The sequence below is a fragment of the Leuciscus leuciscus genome (genome assembly GCF_965113295.1).
Source record: "Leuciscus leuciscus genome assembly, chromosome: 24".
NCBI lineage: Eukaryota > Metazoa > Chordata > Actinopteri > Cypriniformes > Leuciscidae > Leuciscus > Leuciscus leuciscus.
Genome location: NC_138723.1, coordinates 9,936,888 through 9,955,745, shown reverse-complemented (window position 1 = coordinate 9,955,745; position 18,858 = coordinate 9,936,888). Strand labels below are relative to the sequence as shown.

At 33.4% G+C, this 18,858-nt stretch overlaps 1 protein-coding gene and 1 long non-coding RNA gene across 2 annotated transcripts; one reads left to right on the top strand and one right to left on the bottom strand.

Moving 5' to 3' along the window:
* Positions 1–2,443: 2,443 nt before the first annotated feature.
* Positions 2,444–3,944, bottom strand: LOC309489162. The gene is made up of 3 exons (XR_014202358.1): positions 3,879–3,944; positions 3,463–3,564; positions 2,444–2,964 (listed from the first exon to the last, which is right to left on the bottom strand). It is a non-coding gene; the product is annotated as an uncharacterized lncRNA (long non-coding RNA).
* A 4,007-nt stretch (positions 3,945–7,951) lies between these two features.
* LOC309489158 (protein insensitive-like) lies at positions 7,952–13,441 on the top strand. Its single transcript, XM_082157733.1, has 4 exons — positions 7,952–8,502; positions 9,635–9,747; positions 9,916–10,114; positions 13,258–13,441. Exons 1-4 carry the CDS (start codon positions 8,379–8,381, stop codon positions 13,356–13,358), a joined length of 537 nt encoding a protein of 178 aa, XP_082013859.1. The 5' UTR covers positions 7,952–8,378; the 3' UTR covers positions 13,359–13,441.
* Positions 13,442–18,858: the final 5,417 nt, after the last annotated feature.

The following is an 18,858-nucleotide window of genomic DNA, read 5'->3' as shown; positions in this document are numbered from 1 at the left end:
TTGCATGTCATCAAACAGTTTTTTGACTGTGTCTTTGGCATTCCTCATGTGCTTATCTGCTTTAATAGTCAGGTCTCTCCACTTGAGGAATCTCTTGACTATTTGTTGTTGGACATGCGTGGTTCCATTAAAGAATTTCAATAGTGTGCCATTGAAAGATTCAAAAGAAAATGTGGATGTAGCCCACAGAGGTCCCCAGTTTCTCACACTTGCAGAAATGTGTGTCATCAAGTGCACATTAAATGACATATTTTCCGTGCCATACAGTTTTTGAAATTCCATAACGAATTTCTTCAGTGCTTTTTCTGCATTATCAATATCAACCATTTGTATCTTTTCTTGAAGCAAAGTATAAATGCCAAAAACAAGAAGGAAGAGATGGTTCCAGTATTTCTTAGAAAGAATACCACAAAGCACTGGTAAAGAATAGAATAGAAGAAAAGATCTCCATTCTGAGGCCTTCCAAAATTTGCGTTCTTTTACAGAACGTGGGACTCTAGTTAACTCTCTTGGAGGCTGGATTGCTAGTAACTGCTTATCAATTTCTTCGGTTTTTGTGCCCATGTACCATGGTTTATCATGGTTAGTGGAATCCAGCCATAATGTCATTAGCTGCCGAGTTACTCCTAGGCAAACACTGTGCTGGTATTCAGGAACAAACCCATTGATCATCTGAAAGTTTGCTAGTTTCATTAAAGGAGATGGTCCTTTCACTCCCATTACAGGCTGCTTAGGAGTACCAGCCATAGCATGTTGAAAATGCTCAGATTCACATCTGAGAAGAGGTTCAGGACTTATATAAGAGTATGAACCCCCTCCTTTATGGTAGCAAAAGTCACAGCCATATATGCCATTGAACTGTTTCGTGTTTCGAATTTGTGGACGAGCAACTGAATCTGAACTACAAATCAGTGCGTGCACTTTAGATGAATGTTGCTGGCTCTGTGTGTCTGACCATTTAATTCCATTTTGCTCCAGTTCTTGAAGCTCATCAACAAATGGAGTTAACAGAGTTGTCATATTGGGTTTCTTCTCTCCAAACCAAATACATGGTATGCAGATATTATTTTTGCGTTCTTTTGGGTCAAGTTCAATGATCTGACACTGAATTGGCCATAGCTGACAATTGGAGCTCTTGAAAACTGGGATACCATCACAGTTCCACAGTAAACTCACATCCTCTTCACTAATTTTACCACTCCTGATTAGTTTTTCATACTCTATTCCGGAATGTATGTCATTAATAATGCCATTACTTGACATTTTTCTTTCTAATGTATTCTTAGGATTTTCCAGAATGTCCTTAATTTGGCTAGATAATTTCAAAACCAGAAAATACAAACCATTTTTTAAATTTGTGTCAGCATCGAACAACATGTGACATACAGAACATTGTGTCTGACCATTAACCTTACCTATATAGTTGGTGCATCCAGAACAGTAAAAATGTGTTTCATATTGTCCATACTGCCCATAAGCTTTATGAAATAGGTAAGAAGTAGCTGGAACTGATCCTGGGAAATGTTCATTAAACAATTTGAGGAGGTCTTCAAGAGCTGTCCCTGTGAGGTTGTGTCTCAAAATGAAGGACATCAAAAGAAGTAGACTCTGTCCTCTGGAGATAGGTGCTCCTGGGTAAATGAGTTCTTCTTCATCTGATTTCTACAGGAAGAAAATAAATAAAAAATAATATAATAAACAATTGAATAACTACATAAACAGGGCCTGGTTCACCAAAACGTTCTTATTGCTAAGTAGTTCTTAACCTATTCCTTAACCTCTCTCTTAACTTTATGGCATGATGACACGTTAGTACTCTAAGTATATCTTCTGTACAACATGACATCATGTTTGCGTAAATATACACGCCACTTTTAAAGCCGAGTGACGTGTTATCTATATGCATTTCGAGCTATCCGCGTGTATGATGTGATTCCGCGTGTATGTCTATGCTGTTAAATGTTATAGCAAAATGTATATCTATATCTGGGGAGCGATATTTTTTTTTTTCTAGGATGGTAGGGGAAGAGTCATGAATGTTCTTAACCCCAGTGACGGTTAGGTTTAGGGACGGGGTTGGGGTAGGTCATATATATTTATAGTAATTTAATGTTAAGTCAATGGAGGCCAAACGGCGTTGATAAACATGCTAAAAAGCAATTGCCAATTATGTGTCTTGAAAACAAGCCACAAATGGAAATACGAATTGGCGTGTCATACATACGCTATATCATGAGATCAGTCTGCTTCTGTAAGTCACACTTTCATAAGGTTGGTTTGAACCATTCGTAAGCGCTCTCTTAGCGTTGTTTGAGCTCAAGACGCTATTCACCGGCACTGTGAAGCATGTGTTTAGAAATCTGCGCAGTGGAGTACAAGTCAAACTATAATATGTTGACAATGTTGTGGCTCTAAAATGATTTTATGTTATGGACATTTTAAGACTAATAATAAAATATGTTTGCAATGGATAAAGGCCTATTTATGAAGTTGAATTTATTTGGTATCAGGTGACAATTAGTCTTGGCTATTTCGTAATGGCCCACTGCCAGGCCCAGTGATCTATCTCAAAGTTTTAAAATAAAATAATCTGAATTAAAACAAAGATTAGCCCATGCTCTACCTCTCTACCTTTTCTTTTTTTTCTAAGAAAACTTGCCGAGAGATGAAAAACACCAATGCAAATATTGCACATGCAACTTGCATTGACTCATGGTCCTTGGAAGAGCCAGCATGTAAATGCTACAAAGCTAGATAACTTTGTGTTTGATATAATTATAAATGTAATTTATTACATGGCTACTACTCATAGATGGCACACAAAGCCACACGATAAATACTTTATTACAATACCTGTGATGGATTTGAGTTTGGTCCATGATCAAGGTTAGGTATCTCTGGTTCTTGTTTCAAATCAGCATTGTGGTCAGGGCGTCCCTCACAAACAGGCTTATCTACAATTATCTGTTAAATATAGATGCATGTCTGAGTTTTTCAAGCATCAACTTTTGTGTTGAACAATTTAAATTAACACTTTTAAAATACTGATATTAGTTATATTATTGCTTCACAACAGCCTCCCTCAGCTGTTAGAATTATGACTGTACTCAGCTGTCCCAGTTACTAATCTGTAACTGTTTAATACATACCATATATTAAGTGTCTGAATATATGAAAATATAAAAACAGTCTAAAGTAATTGCCCCAAAGGAATTAAAGCTCTAAACAAATAATAGATTAATACAATTAACTAATAATAATGATTGAATTTACAAAGAAAAATAAACATGTAACACTTTCACAATTATGATAAATTTTTTATTTTTAAATATTAATTTGTAACAGACAACAAAGGCATGAAATATATAATATTTTCATGATATGATATGACAGTATTGTCACATAAGCCATATGGCCACATATGCAAATTGTTAATGTGATAAATAAATAAAAAATATTTACCTGAGAGTTAATGTTTGTTTGATGATGAATACTCTCAAGAGACTGGCACAAGTTGAACTGGTTAGGCTGCCCTCTTTGATCAATGTTGTTCACATTAATACTCTAAAAAAAGATAAATGTAAATGTTCTGTATGAAAGATGAATGACTTCCTGATGGACATGCAATGTGTAAAAAAAAAAAAAAATTTTGGTATTAAGTCTGCGAAGTATGTAATAAATAGAATGAATATATAATTATATAGAATGAATATATAATTATATATTCATTCTATTATATATATATATATATATATATTCATTCTACATTTATTAATATATATATATTTATATTTCTTAGATAATTCACAGACTTAATACCAAAAATTATTTTTAATTTTATATAATAAACTGATGTTGACACAATATTTCATACTTACCCATTCAACTTTTTCCTGCACTTGGTCTTCCATTTTGTATCTCTTTGCTGGTCTTGGGCACGGAGAATTGTGGACACTGTCATTTTCCTTGGTTGCCTCATTGCTTTCGCAATTAACCGAAAGCTAAAATTCAACAAGTTGATGTTAACATTACTCTCCTTACAAGACTAAGTAAAAGACACTTAGGCTAATCATATAATAGTGGCGTCAGGATTATTATTAATTAATATTACTTCAAACCTGACGGAATAACAATTTTACCGGTGTTTTCCTTCTCCGGTATTTAGTTGTTTTTGGAAATTCAGCAACATTTATTGACATATAGTTCTTGTAACCATCATGGGATGAATTCTGAATAGAAAGAAATGGCATAAAGATTTGTTTCAATTCCTGGAAGAAAAATAAAGCATTGTTGGAAACCTTTCCACTGCAGAAATACTATGCACATCTAATAATAAATAATTAATAGTGTTGTATTGAAACAGTGCAGGACAATTAAATGTTTAAAACAGCGATTAAAAATAAAAGTCATTTACCTCTTTATTTTTTGTATCCAGCTTCTTAAGGCGACGTTTTTCTGTCGTTTTCGGAATCTCTTCATCTTGTGTAATTAGGAAAGATTTGTATTTCTTCATTTCTTTGTATTTATACACTTCGGTACCAAATGCTATTTCACCAACAGATTTCGGTGTAATGTAAGACCAATGCGTCAAATTCAAATTAAAAATAATAATAATAATAATAAACTGTTATAGGCTGTAATTCGCAGTGCATTCATTTAGACCAATCAGAGCCAAGCATTTCAAACCAATCGTACAATCACACAACGCCATTTCAAAGTTCAAGTTGGCGCAATTTGGCAGGCGGGGCAACGGATAGGCCTACTGTAGGCTATGTATTACATTTCCAACTAGCCAGCCATATGGATACTTCAACATCAGGAATCATGTCTTTTCCAAACTATGCACTGTATTATTTCCCTGACTCTGACCTAGTGAAAGTGGATAGCACCGATATTATATTAAGAGAACACAGACAACAAGAAAACCAGGTCAACTCCCGCGAACAATTCGAAAGTGAAGACGGTTACATAGAGGTGCGCCTGCCAAGTCGAAGCCGACACGGACAGATCAAGATACTGCCTGCAAAAATCCTACTTCTTGGTGGTAAGTTTATAATTGTTAGTGATTAATATAAGTGGCTTTATTCAAATTTTGTGTTTAGAAAATATTTTCAGAAGTTGATGCCGATGCTATAGTCTATGAGATAGCCTATATGGATAACTTTACCGCTAACTTGACACTAAAGAGAGCAACGTCTAGCTATCAATTTAGTAAATTGTTATTCTAGGCATTGACATAAAATAACTGTGCGAATATGGCACATTGTGTTTGCAAAAAACTAAATGGTTGTTAATTGTGATTATTACACCACATTAAGGTATGATCGATTGTCACTTAGACAATAAGTAACATCAACTTAACCCAGTGAACATAATACAATGTTGTCTTGTGTTGTAAATATACAGATTTATGATATTTAACTCTAGAAAATGTTAGGCTATTTGGTAATATTAGGCTGTCGATTTTCATGTCAATTTGACCGTTCGTAGGGAGCTTGATTGACAGGTGATCTGACCAATCATACTTCGCCATCCGCCATTTTTTCCGACAACTCAGTTAGACAAGATGGGAGATTAACATGGGAGGATTTAAACTTGAGAAACGGAGTGTACTACTAACGTCTTTCTGCGAATAAAACAACATCCCTTCTTATCTTATTTCATGTTTATTGAATGCTATAACTGAACTAGAAGGAAGAGATGATTGGTTCACGAGCAGCTTTATTTGATGCCCTACAGCGAGGTGACAGACACATTAAAGACCCACAAAACGGTATTTATTGTTTACATTTATTTTTAAAAATGTTCAAATATGAAAGGTTAGCTTTTGTTTAATATGTATACTATAAAAAGTAACCGAAAATTAAGCTGGTCTGTCCTGTCTGTCAGCGTGTTGTCAGTCTGCTCTCTGCTCCACGATGTATTTTCCCTGCATTAGAACATGGTGTGGGCATGAGAGCGGCGTAGCTTGTCGGGCGTAGCGACAGTAACTAAGGGGGGCGGGTCTTAGCGAACGTAGTCATCCACTGCTTTTACAAAAGTTTTGTAACAAAACCAATTAAATAACTTGTACTGTAAAATTAAAACGGAAATAAATATTGATATAAGAGTTTTATATATATATATATATATAGTCACTATTGTAAAGTTAAAAATATATATATATATATTTAAACCGCCAGGTCATGTTAAGTCGAGTAAGTTAGTTGAGTCTCTTTGTTTATAACTTTTCGTTGGTGAAAAATAACAAACAACTATTTTTTTTCCACCTGTGTGAGTTGAAATCGTGATAATGTTGGATATAACAGATCCTTGAGATGTTTGTTAAGTTATTACATTTTAAAAATAAAAATATGATTCATTCATTATTATACTTTTTGGTTTACTTAATATTATTATTTTATCATTGAATGTTTTTAATCTACTTGTTAGGGCTAGTAAAAAATATTATTTTCTCGTATCCTTTCTGGAATTTATATAGAAAAGGCGTTTAAGGATGTATTTTAAAATTTTAAATTTAATAACAGAAATATGATTATTTTGGAAATTGTAAAAGTGTTATTTTACTCTTTTATTTCTGTAACATGGTTCAATTCAGAGTTATGTCAAGTTAAATCCTCATATCTTCTCTATTCAAATACTATATTGTATTTCAAAAGTAGTAACTAATTATGAACAAAACATACAATAGCATCCTTAAAACTGGTGCGCAACCTAGATTAGAGTTTTCTAAAAGGGTAGCCCCCCCATCCCCCCCAAAAAAAATGTCAACATTGTAATGAAATTTTTTTCATTACAATGAAAATTTTCAAAATTGTAATGGAAAAAAAACCTTGTAAAAATATATTTATTTTGTTTTTAAATACGATGAAAGAATAAATGACATGAGAGTGAATAAATGATGACAATGAGGAATTACTAACTTCACGTTGGATATCCCTTTATTGGTTTGTTTATATATATATATATATTGTAATTACAGATGTTTACAAGGACTTAGTTGTAAAGAGAGATGCTTTTAAGAGAGGTGAAGACATCTGGAAGACCACCATTCTGAAAGGGCAAAAAACATCTGAGGCCGTAAAGGTTGTGGATTAACTTAACATTCAGGATAATTGTGTTTAAAATCGCTTGTCTGCCTTTTTATGTTAATTACAATGTGTTTTTTTTAAGAGTGCAAGTACATCTCAAAGTGCAGCTGCTGTTGCAATGGGAGACCAGTTGAAAAGAGACCTTCAGGATTTGAAAAGAAAAAAAGCAGCTCCTGTAACCTCCACTCCAATGTCGGATGATTCAGATAACACTGAAATTGACTTGTTTGAAAACATACCTAGACCAACAAAAAAGAGAGTAAGCATTGTTTCTGTTCCAACATTTCAGGTTTTTTTCCCCCTCTGATCTATTTCTAATTAAAGTAAAACATTGTGGCTCTAAATGTCAAGTTAACTTTGGATTCTTCAATCCTTATGGTTTAAAGGTGCTTTAAGTGATCTCACACCTTTTTTATGCCAAACATTTTTTTTCACCAACCACAAACATCTCCTCACCATCCTCTAGTTGCCTGTCCCTAACACAGTCTCATCCCAAAACGGTGGTTAATGGTTAGGTTTGGGTATGGGTTAGGGGTACCGCTAGGAGGCGCTGCTGGTGCGCTTATGTCTCCGTCTCATATTGACGTTATAGTGGTACCCTTTGCGTCGCATGTTGCCGTATGGTCAAGACACGTAAGTATGTGACGTCTTGGGATGAGACCGGGTTGCTGTCCCCTGAACACACTGTAAAATGCTGTCTCTTCAGACAGCCTAGTCTCCACAAAGACAGAAAAAAAAAACATTTAAGCTACAAACAGAGTTAACCCGCAAGAACGAAACATAACAGACTATTCCAGACAGTCACCGGATGTGGGGTGGGGTTTGGGGTGTTATTGCGCGGATTAGGAGGAGGGGGTTTAGCTAGCCTCAGTTTTGTTTGATAATAATTCAAACAATACCAAGAACAGGCATGCTCAACTCCCAAACCGTTTATGGGTGCGGGTTTAAAGAGGTAATAATTCAAACATCAACAAGAGGTTACTTCAACCAAGAACAAACTTGTCTACACTTTGTCTTAGAAGGAGATTCCTAAAGCAGCAAAATGTTCTATTACAGATGTCTGATTTCTTAGTTTACAATCATTAAGACTGGAAACATATTTATTACTTGTAAAACATTTTCTAAAAATGTTTTCTCATTTCACTAAATCTGTTCAACAAATTTGAATAATGCAAATTTAGATTTGTATTTGAATTCCATAGAGTCATAATATACACATTAATTAGAAATGTAATTATGTTTAATTAAGCAAAATGTTTAATTGAGCCTCTTCTAACCTTGTGTCCAATGTATCAAATACAGGCTGTACTAGACAGTGACGATGAATATGGAGATAGAAGTCTTTTGCAGAATACATCTCCCCGGAAAACCAATGTTGAGCTTGATGCTGATGTTGTCAAAGCTTTGAAAGGTAAAGGTTTGTTATTTAAAACAAAATCTAACTTGTCGCAACGGACAAACAAATTTTATAGTATGAATTAAGGTGAAAAGCATGACCTATGCTAATTTGTAGTGATGCCTTCTTCCTTTTTTTATGTACGTACATTACTATATACTCTTCATATGATTCAACAGTAGCTTGTAATTTAGTCCGTAACATTGATTTGTCTATAAGAAAGTAGAAAAGTTTAGCGTCTTTTTTAAAGCTTTCAATTTTAGATAATAAAATACTTTAAAAAACTACACTATTTTTTTTAGCTGAAGCTAATATGATGCCTCATGGAGGTGTCTGTGTTTGATCAGTTAAAGGGAGCATGGGGAGGAAAAGTCATCACGGTGATTTTCTTAACAGCTATGGCCAAGTATTGCTTTAAGACAGACTGAAAAAAAAATTTGATTTTCTGATAATACAGATAATACAGTAGCATGTGTTATTTTCTCCAGATTTATGAAGCTTTTATAAACATGACTGTTATACATTTATATGCTTGTGCTTTTTTTTTTACATTTAATCAAGTCGTAGCATCAAGTGTACCAGCTGCCACCAACTTGTAATTTTTAATGGAATTTTCTGTCTTTATTAATATTGATTAATTACTGCAATAATAACATGGAAGTTACAGTAATGTTTCATTTCAAAATATGGTTACACTTTATTTTGATAGTCCACTTTAGACATTCTACTAACTATAAGTAACTTTTCAACTACATGTCAACTAACTCTCATTAGAGTATTTGTAGGCTGTAGTAGACTGTCAGTAGACTGTTAGGTTATGGTTAGGTGTTTGGGTAAGGAGAATAAGTTGACTTGTAGTTGCCAAGTTACTTATAGTCAGTAGTGTCTGTTGGGGAACCAACAAAACAAAATGTTAGCAGATATTAAGCAGACAGTCTACTAATACTCTATTGACAGTTAGTCGACATGTAGTTGCAAAGTTACTTATAGTTAGTAGAATGTCTAAAGTGGACTATCAAAATAAAGTGTTACCCAAAATATATGTCAGCATTTAAAAAAGAGACCAAGTACATGTACACAGGAAAAACATAAATTAGTGTTTGTCCTGCCCTTACTTTGTATAACGCATCTTAATTTTGTCTTGTAGATCTTCCAGGGATAGTAGCATCTCTCAAAGAGGTCCTAGAGTCCATGAAGAGAGGCCCACTCAGCTCAAGCCCAAATTCAAATGAGATGTGTCTTTCTGAAACCTCAGAAATGGTAAAATTCTTTATGATAAAGAAAAGTGGTATTTGTATCGTTTTATCTGTATTTTTGTGCATGAACACTTCAGTAAGTGATCTGAATCAAGTAAAAAAATTATACCTTTTTAATTGAATTATAAAGGAATATATTGATGTTTTTTTTTTTGTTATGTTTGTTTTTTAGATTTCCCTCTGTGATTCTGATGTAAAAATCCCTAAAAGAGTCTATGACAGACTGAACAAGTCACGAGCTTCTCTTTTTACTCAAGAATTGGCCACTGTACTTTTTGGAAGAGAAATTTTAGCCAGATGCACCCTTACTGGTAAATCCGGGACTCAATCAAAAGACCAGTTGGACCCTCACAAGGTGCAAGCCCTCATCGGTATGTGTTTTTGTACATCACTTTTATTTGGTCTTGAAGTTAAAAGGGGACTGATAAAAACAAATATTAATTCTAATATTAAATATTGGCATTATGCATTATAATTATTATACTTGTTGAATGGGTATACTGTTTCAGTTAATCAGTTAAATTGCCTATGATACAGTAACATAACATGTAGACTTCACTGTTGTTCAGCCAGACTTAGGGCCTCATTTATATAGCTTTGCGTAGGATTTGCGTCAGAAGTGGCGTACGGATGAAACATAGGACGTCCGTAAGCACAGAACCAATAGTTGCCCATAAATAGTCCGTGAAACGCCTAGTTTTACTATGCATATCCCCATTTGCATATGATTATTAATCCACATGATAACGTTTAATGGTACAAAATGTTAGGAAAATATGAAATGTGGATGTCCGTCACATTACGTTAATAAAAATAATTTAGTAGCATATCCTTGCACTGTTTTTAAATAAATTAATCAAATAGTGATAGGCTATTTAATGAATATATATATATATATATATATTAGGGATGTTCCGATACCACAATTTTTGCTTCGGTACGGTACCAGAACCTAATACCTCGGTATCGATACTTAATCGATACCACAGGTCATAAAAAACAGCCTCACAATTTAAGTTAATTGAAAAATTTGGTTGAAAAACAATGCTTTAAACTCCAGTACCAAATGTGCAAAGAAAAAGTATCAAAATGTAAAAAAAATAAAAATAAAAAATACAGTCAGGGAACATATATTCAGTAGGTTAAACTTTGATTAAAAAAAAAAAAAAAATTATACCATTAAAATAAGTTAATATATATATATATATAATTATAGATTAATTTAGAATAATAATATCATAGTGAAATGACATTTAAACCATTAGCTGTCATGCGTCAACAGAATTATCAACATTTATAGCATTTATTCATCCTATTTGGTTTGTGTTTGGGTTCATATTAGTTTAATCGATTGCATAAAGTAATGTTAATATGCTAAACATGTATTAATATATTTAAATAATAATTACTGATTGATCTAGCTTAATAAATGCTATAATACTGTTAGGTCAGGTTACCTAATCGATGTTGACAAACTAGCAGACTATTTTAACTCTCTCTTTTGGTTTATTCATCTAGGGTTTGCCACAGCGGCAGTAATATGCCATTCATTTTACTATCACTACTAAAATTAATATTACTTGTCTCTATCCATTCAAATTCAATTAATATATGATTGTTTCAAAGTGTAAAAATGATGAGACCTAAACTGAATTGGTTCTAGCGTGTCATGTGAGCAGATTTTAGCTTTCGTGTTTACCGTATCACATTTAGTTGATAAGCTCTTATGTATGTGCGCTGTTCAGTGTTGTGAATAAAAGCCTACATTAAATCAGTTTACTGATGGACTGACCTGTCGATCTCTGAACTCTTTGAACAAGTCGGGATGAGCAAGTGACAGATTTGATGCGTTTCCTCTCGTGGCAAAACACATTATTTAAAGCAATGTTTGCAGAGCGGTGCATTGAGGTCTGTTGCTTTGACTTTCTCATTACTTTTGTAGGCAAAGTAATGCCTTATTTCACTCATACTGCCCTATTTATTAATTTCGGACGTCTAGAAATTAGAATGAGCTTCATCTGCTTGATCCATTGTGTTCCTTCGTTGTCATGTTTGCCGGTTTCGCGTGACCCGCGTCAGTTTAACTAGCGCACTTAGGAACAGCAGCGCATTAAATACCGAATTCAGCAAAAATACCGAATATGATTAAATATTCGGTATTAAATACCGAAATGATGATATTGTACCGTTTGAAATATAATATATACCAGTATTTTTGCAGTACCGGTATACCGCACATCCCTAATATATATAAATATATATATATATATATATATATATATATATAGCCTATATCTTTTCAGTAGCCTACATTTCATAGTATAAGTGTATAACTCCATTAATGAGATTAATCTAAATGTTTAAATAGAAGTAAAACAATTTAGCTCATTATTTTATTTAAAGCGTTATTGTGAACATTTATCATTATGACTGAAGACTTATGGTTTTACTTCATCTGCCGATATGTGTCAGTTTCACTAAACGATCCAACGTGGCCGCTGGTGAGGACATTTAGGGTGTGGCTGTGGATATATTTGCTTTAAGTGATAGGCTAGGCTGAGTGAAATTATATTTATATTATCTTTCTCTATAATTTTATTTAGATTTTCTATCTGTCTATAATTGCATCTAGGCCTATTTGCTCCACCAGACGGACAAATTGACGAAAATATCAGTTGATTTTGTTCTGTTTACCATATTATTTATGAGAATAAATTGCATAATGCCAATATTATTGCAGAACAATCCTTTTGCAAATATGTGTTAATTTGCATTTCTGTTAGGTAATCTTCTTTTGATTTTGTTTGTTTTACACTGCAGATCAATCAAACGGGTGTTAGGCTGTTAATTTTAAGACTTGCTTTGTGAAGCAAGCTTCATGTTATTTATGAGAGGCAGTATTGTCATTTCTTTTACACAACGGTCTACAGTTTCACACACTTTCACGTGTTTCTTCCATCTGCCAACGTTGTTGCAATTTCTCATTTCACCCGTTTTTGGGCGTACGCCTGGGTCAGAGTTTGCGTGAAGGGCCGCTCTTTTTCCTGTCAAGTTTGCTTTTTATAAATAATGTATTGCGTAGTATAAAGTATTTTTATAAATAAAGTATTGCGTAGAGAGCGGCGTACGCCTTCTTTTGTGTGTACGCAACATTTATAAATGAGGCTCTTGATGTTTGTTCTTTTTGAACTCCTTATTTGCATTATATTAACATTTTATATTGAATGTCTACTTTTAAAATATATGAACTAAGCATTACATGCCATATTAAAAAATTGTCTTTACGACTGTAACATTGGTTCCCTGAGAACAGCTGAGAAAAGCCATAAAATCACAGCAATTGAATTTGGTGACAACCAAAAACACTGTTAAGTATAAAGTATAAAAAAGAAGTATAAAAGGGGCGCCTATACACAGTGCAATTCCCTTTCGAAAGGGAACAGTTACATTTTACAGATGTTCATTTTGCATTAATATTTAAAAAAATAATAATAATCTTTTTCCCTTTTCAAAGATACTGTGATCAAACAGTTTCCGACCACGACAGTGTCTGAGGTGAGAGCCTTAATCCGAAGAAAGTGCAACAATGAAGCCAACTCCAAGTTTAATAACTAAATTCTTAAATTCTAAATAAATTAAAACTTTATCTTTTTTTATATCACTTTGTTTGTTTGTTCTGTTATACAGATGCATTTTATGTTAATGTATTTTGTTTATTTTTCATGTACTAGTTCATTAAAGTTTACTATCTTTCAAAGTGTATTTGTGTTTTATACAAATATTTTTTCTGTGTGTTTTTTAATATATATATTAACTGTACTTTTAATACACTAAAATATATTAATTTCATAATGAATGGTTTAGCATAAAAAAATATATTTTGAATGTACTAAAAGTGGGTCTTATAGTGTTTTACTAATACATTAATAATAAGCTAATATCATATTTAATATATATTGGGAACACATTAATATTTTAAGTATGTGTTTTTAAAACATATTTTTTTACTACTTTTAATACATTAGAATATATTAAATTCATAAAGAATGGGTTTGCAGAAAAAATACATTTTGAATGTACTAAAAGTGGGTCTTATATTGTTCTACTAATACATTAGTAATAAGCTGATATCATATTTAAAATATACTAGGAACACATTAATATAAAATTAAAAATATACTTAAGTTGTATTTCTAAAGTAAATTTTAAATATTTTAAAAATGCAATATAAAGAAATGCTAATAAAATACACTAAATGTACTTAAAATAGGGCCATTTTAACACAATTAAGTATAATAAAATATATTACTATTATCTTAAAATTGAACTTAAATATATATTTTAGTACATTTAGTATACTTTAATAGGTTCCAAAATAACACAATTAAATATATATTTAATACAATACACTTAAAATGCATTAAATATATCAAAATAAACACAATTTAAATATATTTCCTTTTCACCTGGGTAGGTTTAGGGGTAGGGTTAGTGTAAGGGGACAGAATATACAGTTTGTACTGTATAAAAATCATTGTCTATGGAAAGTGCCTATATAACATGAAAACACATTGTAATAATTCCATTTTGTCTCATTAGGTAACATACGAGATCAACTTTGATTTCAACCTGAATCAACTAGAGAAAAATGCTGTTGTGAACTTCGAAGTGCAAAGGTAAAGACACTATTTTAAGACAGTTCTGTTTTAACTTTTGTGCATCTGTTTGTTTAGCCTGTGAATAACCCTGCATAATATTTTCCAGTGACAGTAAGGAGGAAGTGACATCAGATAACAAGGTCTCTCTATCCATCCCAGTTCAGTATGATGCCGAAATCATCCTCACCAGGTCAGGACTAATGTTATGATGCTTTGACAACCTTAATCAGATCATAATGTTAAAGTGTATATATATATATATATAATTATTATAAATTTTTTGGTGTTTTAAAAATAAATCTTTTAAATAATATTTCAAGAGACATAAGCTTGGATTATTGCGTCATTGGTGCTGAGGATCAAGTCAAACACACAGTCTCAGATTTCAATGACATCGGCCCAGAATTCAACATAACATTACGAGTGAGTCAAAACAATTAAAAATGTAATAATATTATACTAATATGTCCCGAGTTCCCTCTAGTGTTTGCAATGTGAAATATGCGATAGCTATTTGAAGCATGTCTCTCTGCAGGTTTCGACTGGAACCTTCCCGATCGATCAGGCTCAGCTGACCGTCTCACTGCCCACCAGCACTAAGGCTGGAAACCATTTACTATATGTGACTTCAGTCAAAACAGCACCTGTAAGTTTAACGCTCGATTAAAAAGTACAGCTTCAATAGTTTCACTGACATTATGCTGTTAATCCCAGGCTGGGATCAAAATGAAAATGATAATTTAAGCGGTGTTTCTGATCCGCAGGTTGTAAATGTGCAGTGTGACAGCAAAGCCCTCATTGACCCGTTAAACATCAGAGAGAAAACTTACACTGCCAGCTTCACTAAACAGAGCTTTAGAGGGACAACAGAACTGGTCAGTATGTGTGTGTGTGTGCGTTAATGTGAAATTTACAGAGTGCAACATAGGCCTTCTTGCACAATCAGCACATACAATACAGTTTAAAAGTATTGATGTCAGCATATCAGACTGATTTCTGAAGGATCATGTGACACTGAAGACTGGAGTAATGATGCTGAAAATACAGCTTTGTTCAGAGGAATAAATTACATTTTAATATATATTCAAATTAGTGGTTCAAATTCGATTATCGCCAACGCCGATATATCGGCCGATATTACCATTTTTGAAATATCGGCATTGGCCGATACGTTTTTCTGATTTTGCCGATGTGTTGGAAATGGGACTTTTATTTTGACGGCGCTCCAGACTTTTATTTTGGCGGGCGGCGCTGATCACACAGCATTCACTCACATTCTCCATCTTCATTAGTTTACGACCTGTCAGTCATATCTATACTTTGTTAGACAGAACTGGTAAACAAAGAAAATGGTGTGCGAAAAAGTAAAGCGTTTGCTTTCATAAGATATATATATATATTCAGGGCTTGAATTTCGGCGCGGGTATTGCGCATAATTTGTATCATTCCCGCAGGTCTCCCACTTATAATGCGGGAAATTCCCGCAAACATTGATTCACTTAAGCATGTAGGTTGTATTTGTAAATTAATCCACACAGATTATACAATCAAATCAGTCATTTTAAAACTGTCAGCGAGACGCAATTTCACAAACAGCGCGAGTGATTCAGCGGTGCTGCGTCTTCTATCAGCTCGTTAAGCGCTGCAGGCGGCGATAATACACTCGCGTTTCGGGAGTCGGGATAGACGGAATTGTCACTTGCATAATCGCATGCAGCATTGCATCATGAGTAACTAAAGTTTACCATTTGCACGTCTTTTTAAGTCTTACCAGTTTAAACATTCACGCGATTTTAAACTATTCAGTACTTGCGCGCTGTCTGAGAGATGTTTTTTTCTCTCTGCACACATACAGAGTAAAGCCCCCTCACAAACAGCTCGCGGGTAACAAAAGTTATTTTTCGTGGATTATATCGCTTTAACAGTCAAAAACATACGAAAATGATGTCAATTTCGGTCTTGGTGAGTATCCTCTAAACACAGTCGGTTATGTCTTAAATGAGCATATATCGCACGTGACCGTATAATGAACACAGGATCCGTGCACTATAGCTCTTAAAGGGACAGCAGCCATATGTGTCTGTCATTCATTTGGTTGTCAAAACAACAAAACATAGCTTTCATTTTAAGGAATCAGGATTAATGTATTTAATTTAGTCAGGACTAAAATACTACCCAGTGTTATTTTACAGTCTCTGTAGTATTTCTGAATACTAGTGTTAGACCTAAGCAAACACTTCTCTCTTTATTTCTCTTTATTGGGATCTTTATTCTATTGTATTTATTTGTGCTACTTTTTTCAATTTAATTCAAAGATTGAAATCAAGCTTCCTTGAGTTGTGTAAATTCTTAAGAACAAAATTACCCCATTGTAATGAGTGAGCAAACATTTAGGCGAGATAAATGTAAAAAAAAAAAAAAAGTCTAAACTCCCCCCTCAAATAAAAAATTCCCCCCCATAAGAATCACCTAAGGGGGGATTTCCCCCCCCCCATTTTCTAAAATGAAATTCAGGCCCTGTATATATATATATATATATATATATATACATATATATATATATAAATATCGGCTTTATATCGGCCATCGGCCACCTGCTCTCTAAGATATTGGCATCAGCCATCAAAAAAACAATATCGGTCGACCACTAATTCAAATAGAAAACAGTTATTTTAAATTGTAATACAATTTCACAATATTATTCTTTTTACTGTATTTTTTTTATCAAAAGTAACCTCGGTGAGTATAAGAGACTTCTTTCAAAAAAACGCTGAAATGTCTTACTGAACCCAAACTTGTGTAACATACATTTGTTCGTTTCCAGAATTGTAAGGCGGCAAAATGTGAACCCATGACTTGTGTCCTCAAAGATCTGGAGATGAAAACCAGCTACTTTGTAAACATAACCGCAAGGATCTGGAAGGGCACTTTTGCCTTTGTAAGTGTCTCTTGAACTGTTTTATCATGTCTGATATCTCTCAGATACTTCAGTTCATACTCCATGTTTATCTTCTTCTAGGCGGATTTTCAGACCGTTTTGGTGGCTGGAAGCTCTGAAATAGAAACATCTCAGCCTGATCTCATAGTCATCACACACAAACAACAACAGGTCAGTTCATTACCCTTTCTTTCAGTTGTTTGAGCAATGATCAACACTGCTGAAAAGACCAGTGTTTTTCATTGCTTTTAAGGCTGGTTTCAGCTGGTGCATCTGTTGGTTGACCACCATAGCCATTCTGTTCAACTGCAGAACTAATGGGGAAGTTGGTATGCTTGTTTTAATCAGCACATTAGTCTTGTTTTTCCATATCTGAACTTCTTTAGAAAATTTTACTTCAGAACCAGAAGTTTTTCAGACATGTTTCAGAGTTTACTTTTATACCCCATTGTGAAAATATGTAATGTATGTAAATTATTTACATATATGTAAATATGTGGTCATGTAGTCTGACATCCTTTGTGGTCATGTAGTCCACATCCTTTGTGGTCATGTAGTCCACATCCTTTAGAAATCAGTCTAATATGCTTATTTGCTTTTTGTGGAAACAGTGATAAATTTGTTCAGGTTTCTTTTATGAATACAAAGTTAAATAAAAACAGCATTTATTTGAAGCAGAAACATTATAAATGTCTTTACTGTCACTTTTTTTTTATCAATTTAATACATCCTTGTAGGCTAACATCCTTGCTGAATAAAAAGTATTAATTTCTTTAATTCATTACTTTTGAATGGTAGTGTATCATAGTTCCCACAAAAATATTAAGCATAAACAAAATCGTATTTATTCTAACTTTTGAACGGTAGTGTATGTATACATAATACTGTATATATGTACATGTATGTCTGCAGTATATAATATGTACTGTATATAATATTGTTAAAGCTATAATACTGTCCTTAAATAGTATTTTTCATATATTTCTCACACTATATTTCTGGAAAGGGCATTATCATATTTTGGAGTCCTGTCAAAAAGTTGAAAACAACCTTTGCTAGTCTGGACTGTACAGTGGTATTGCTTTATGTGTCATTGATATGCTTTATCTAATCTTTCCTGACTCTGCTGCAGATAAAAATTACAGTCAGTAAAGAAGGAGCGATTGGAGATATTCCTATTGGTGTTATCATAGGAAGTGTCATTGGCGGACTCCTCCTGTTAGTTCTAGCTACAGTGATTCTATGGAAGGTATGTGCTCTTTGTTTTAGCATGAATTACAAATACTGTTCAACTGCACTGTCATTTTACAAAGTAAAATGCTTCATTCTAATATAATATAATATAATATAATTAGAGCTGTCAAAATGATTTCAGTTTAACTCGTTTATTATTTAATATTTAAAGCAGCATCCTTTGTCAAAATGGCACACTATGCAGTTTCCATTTTTCTCAAACAGCGACCCCTAGAGTCGCTGTGGAGTACTTGTATTTAACGTTACTGTCGTAAAACCACTCACA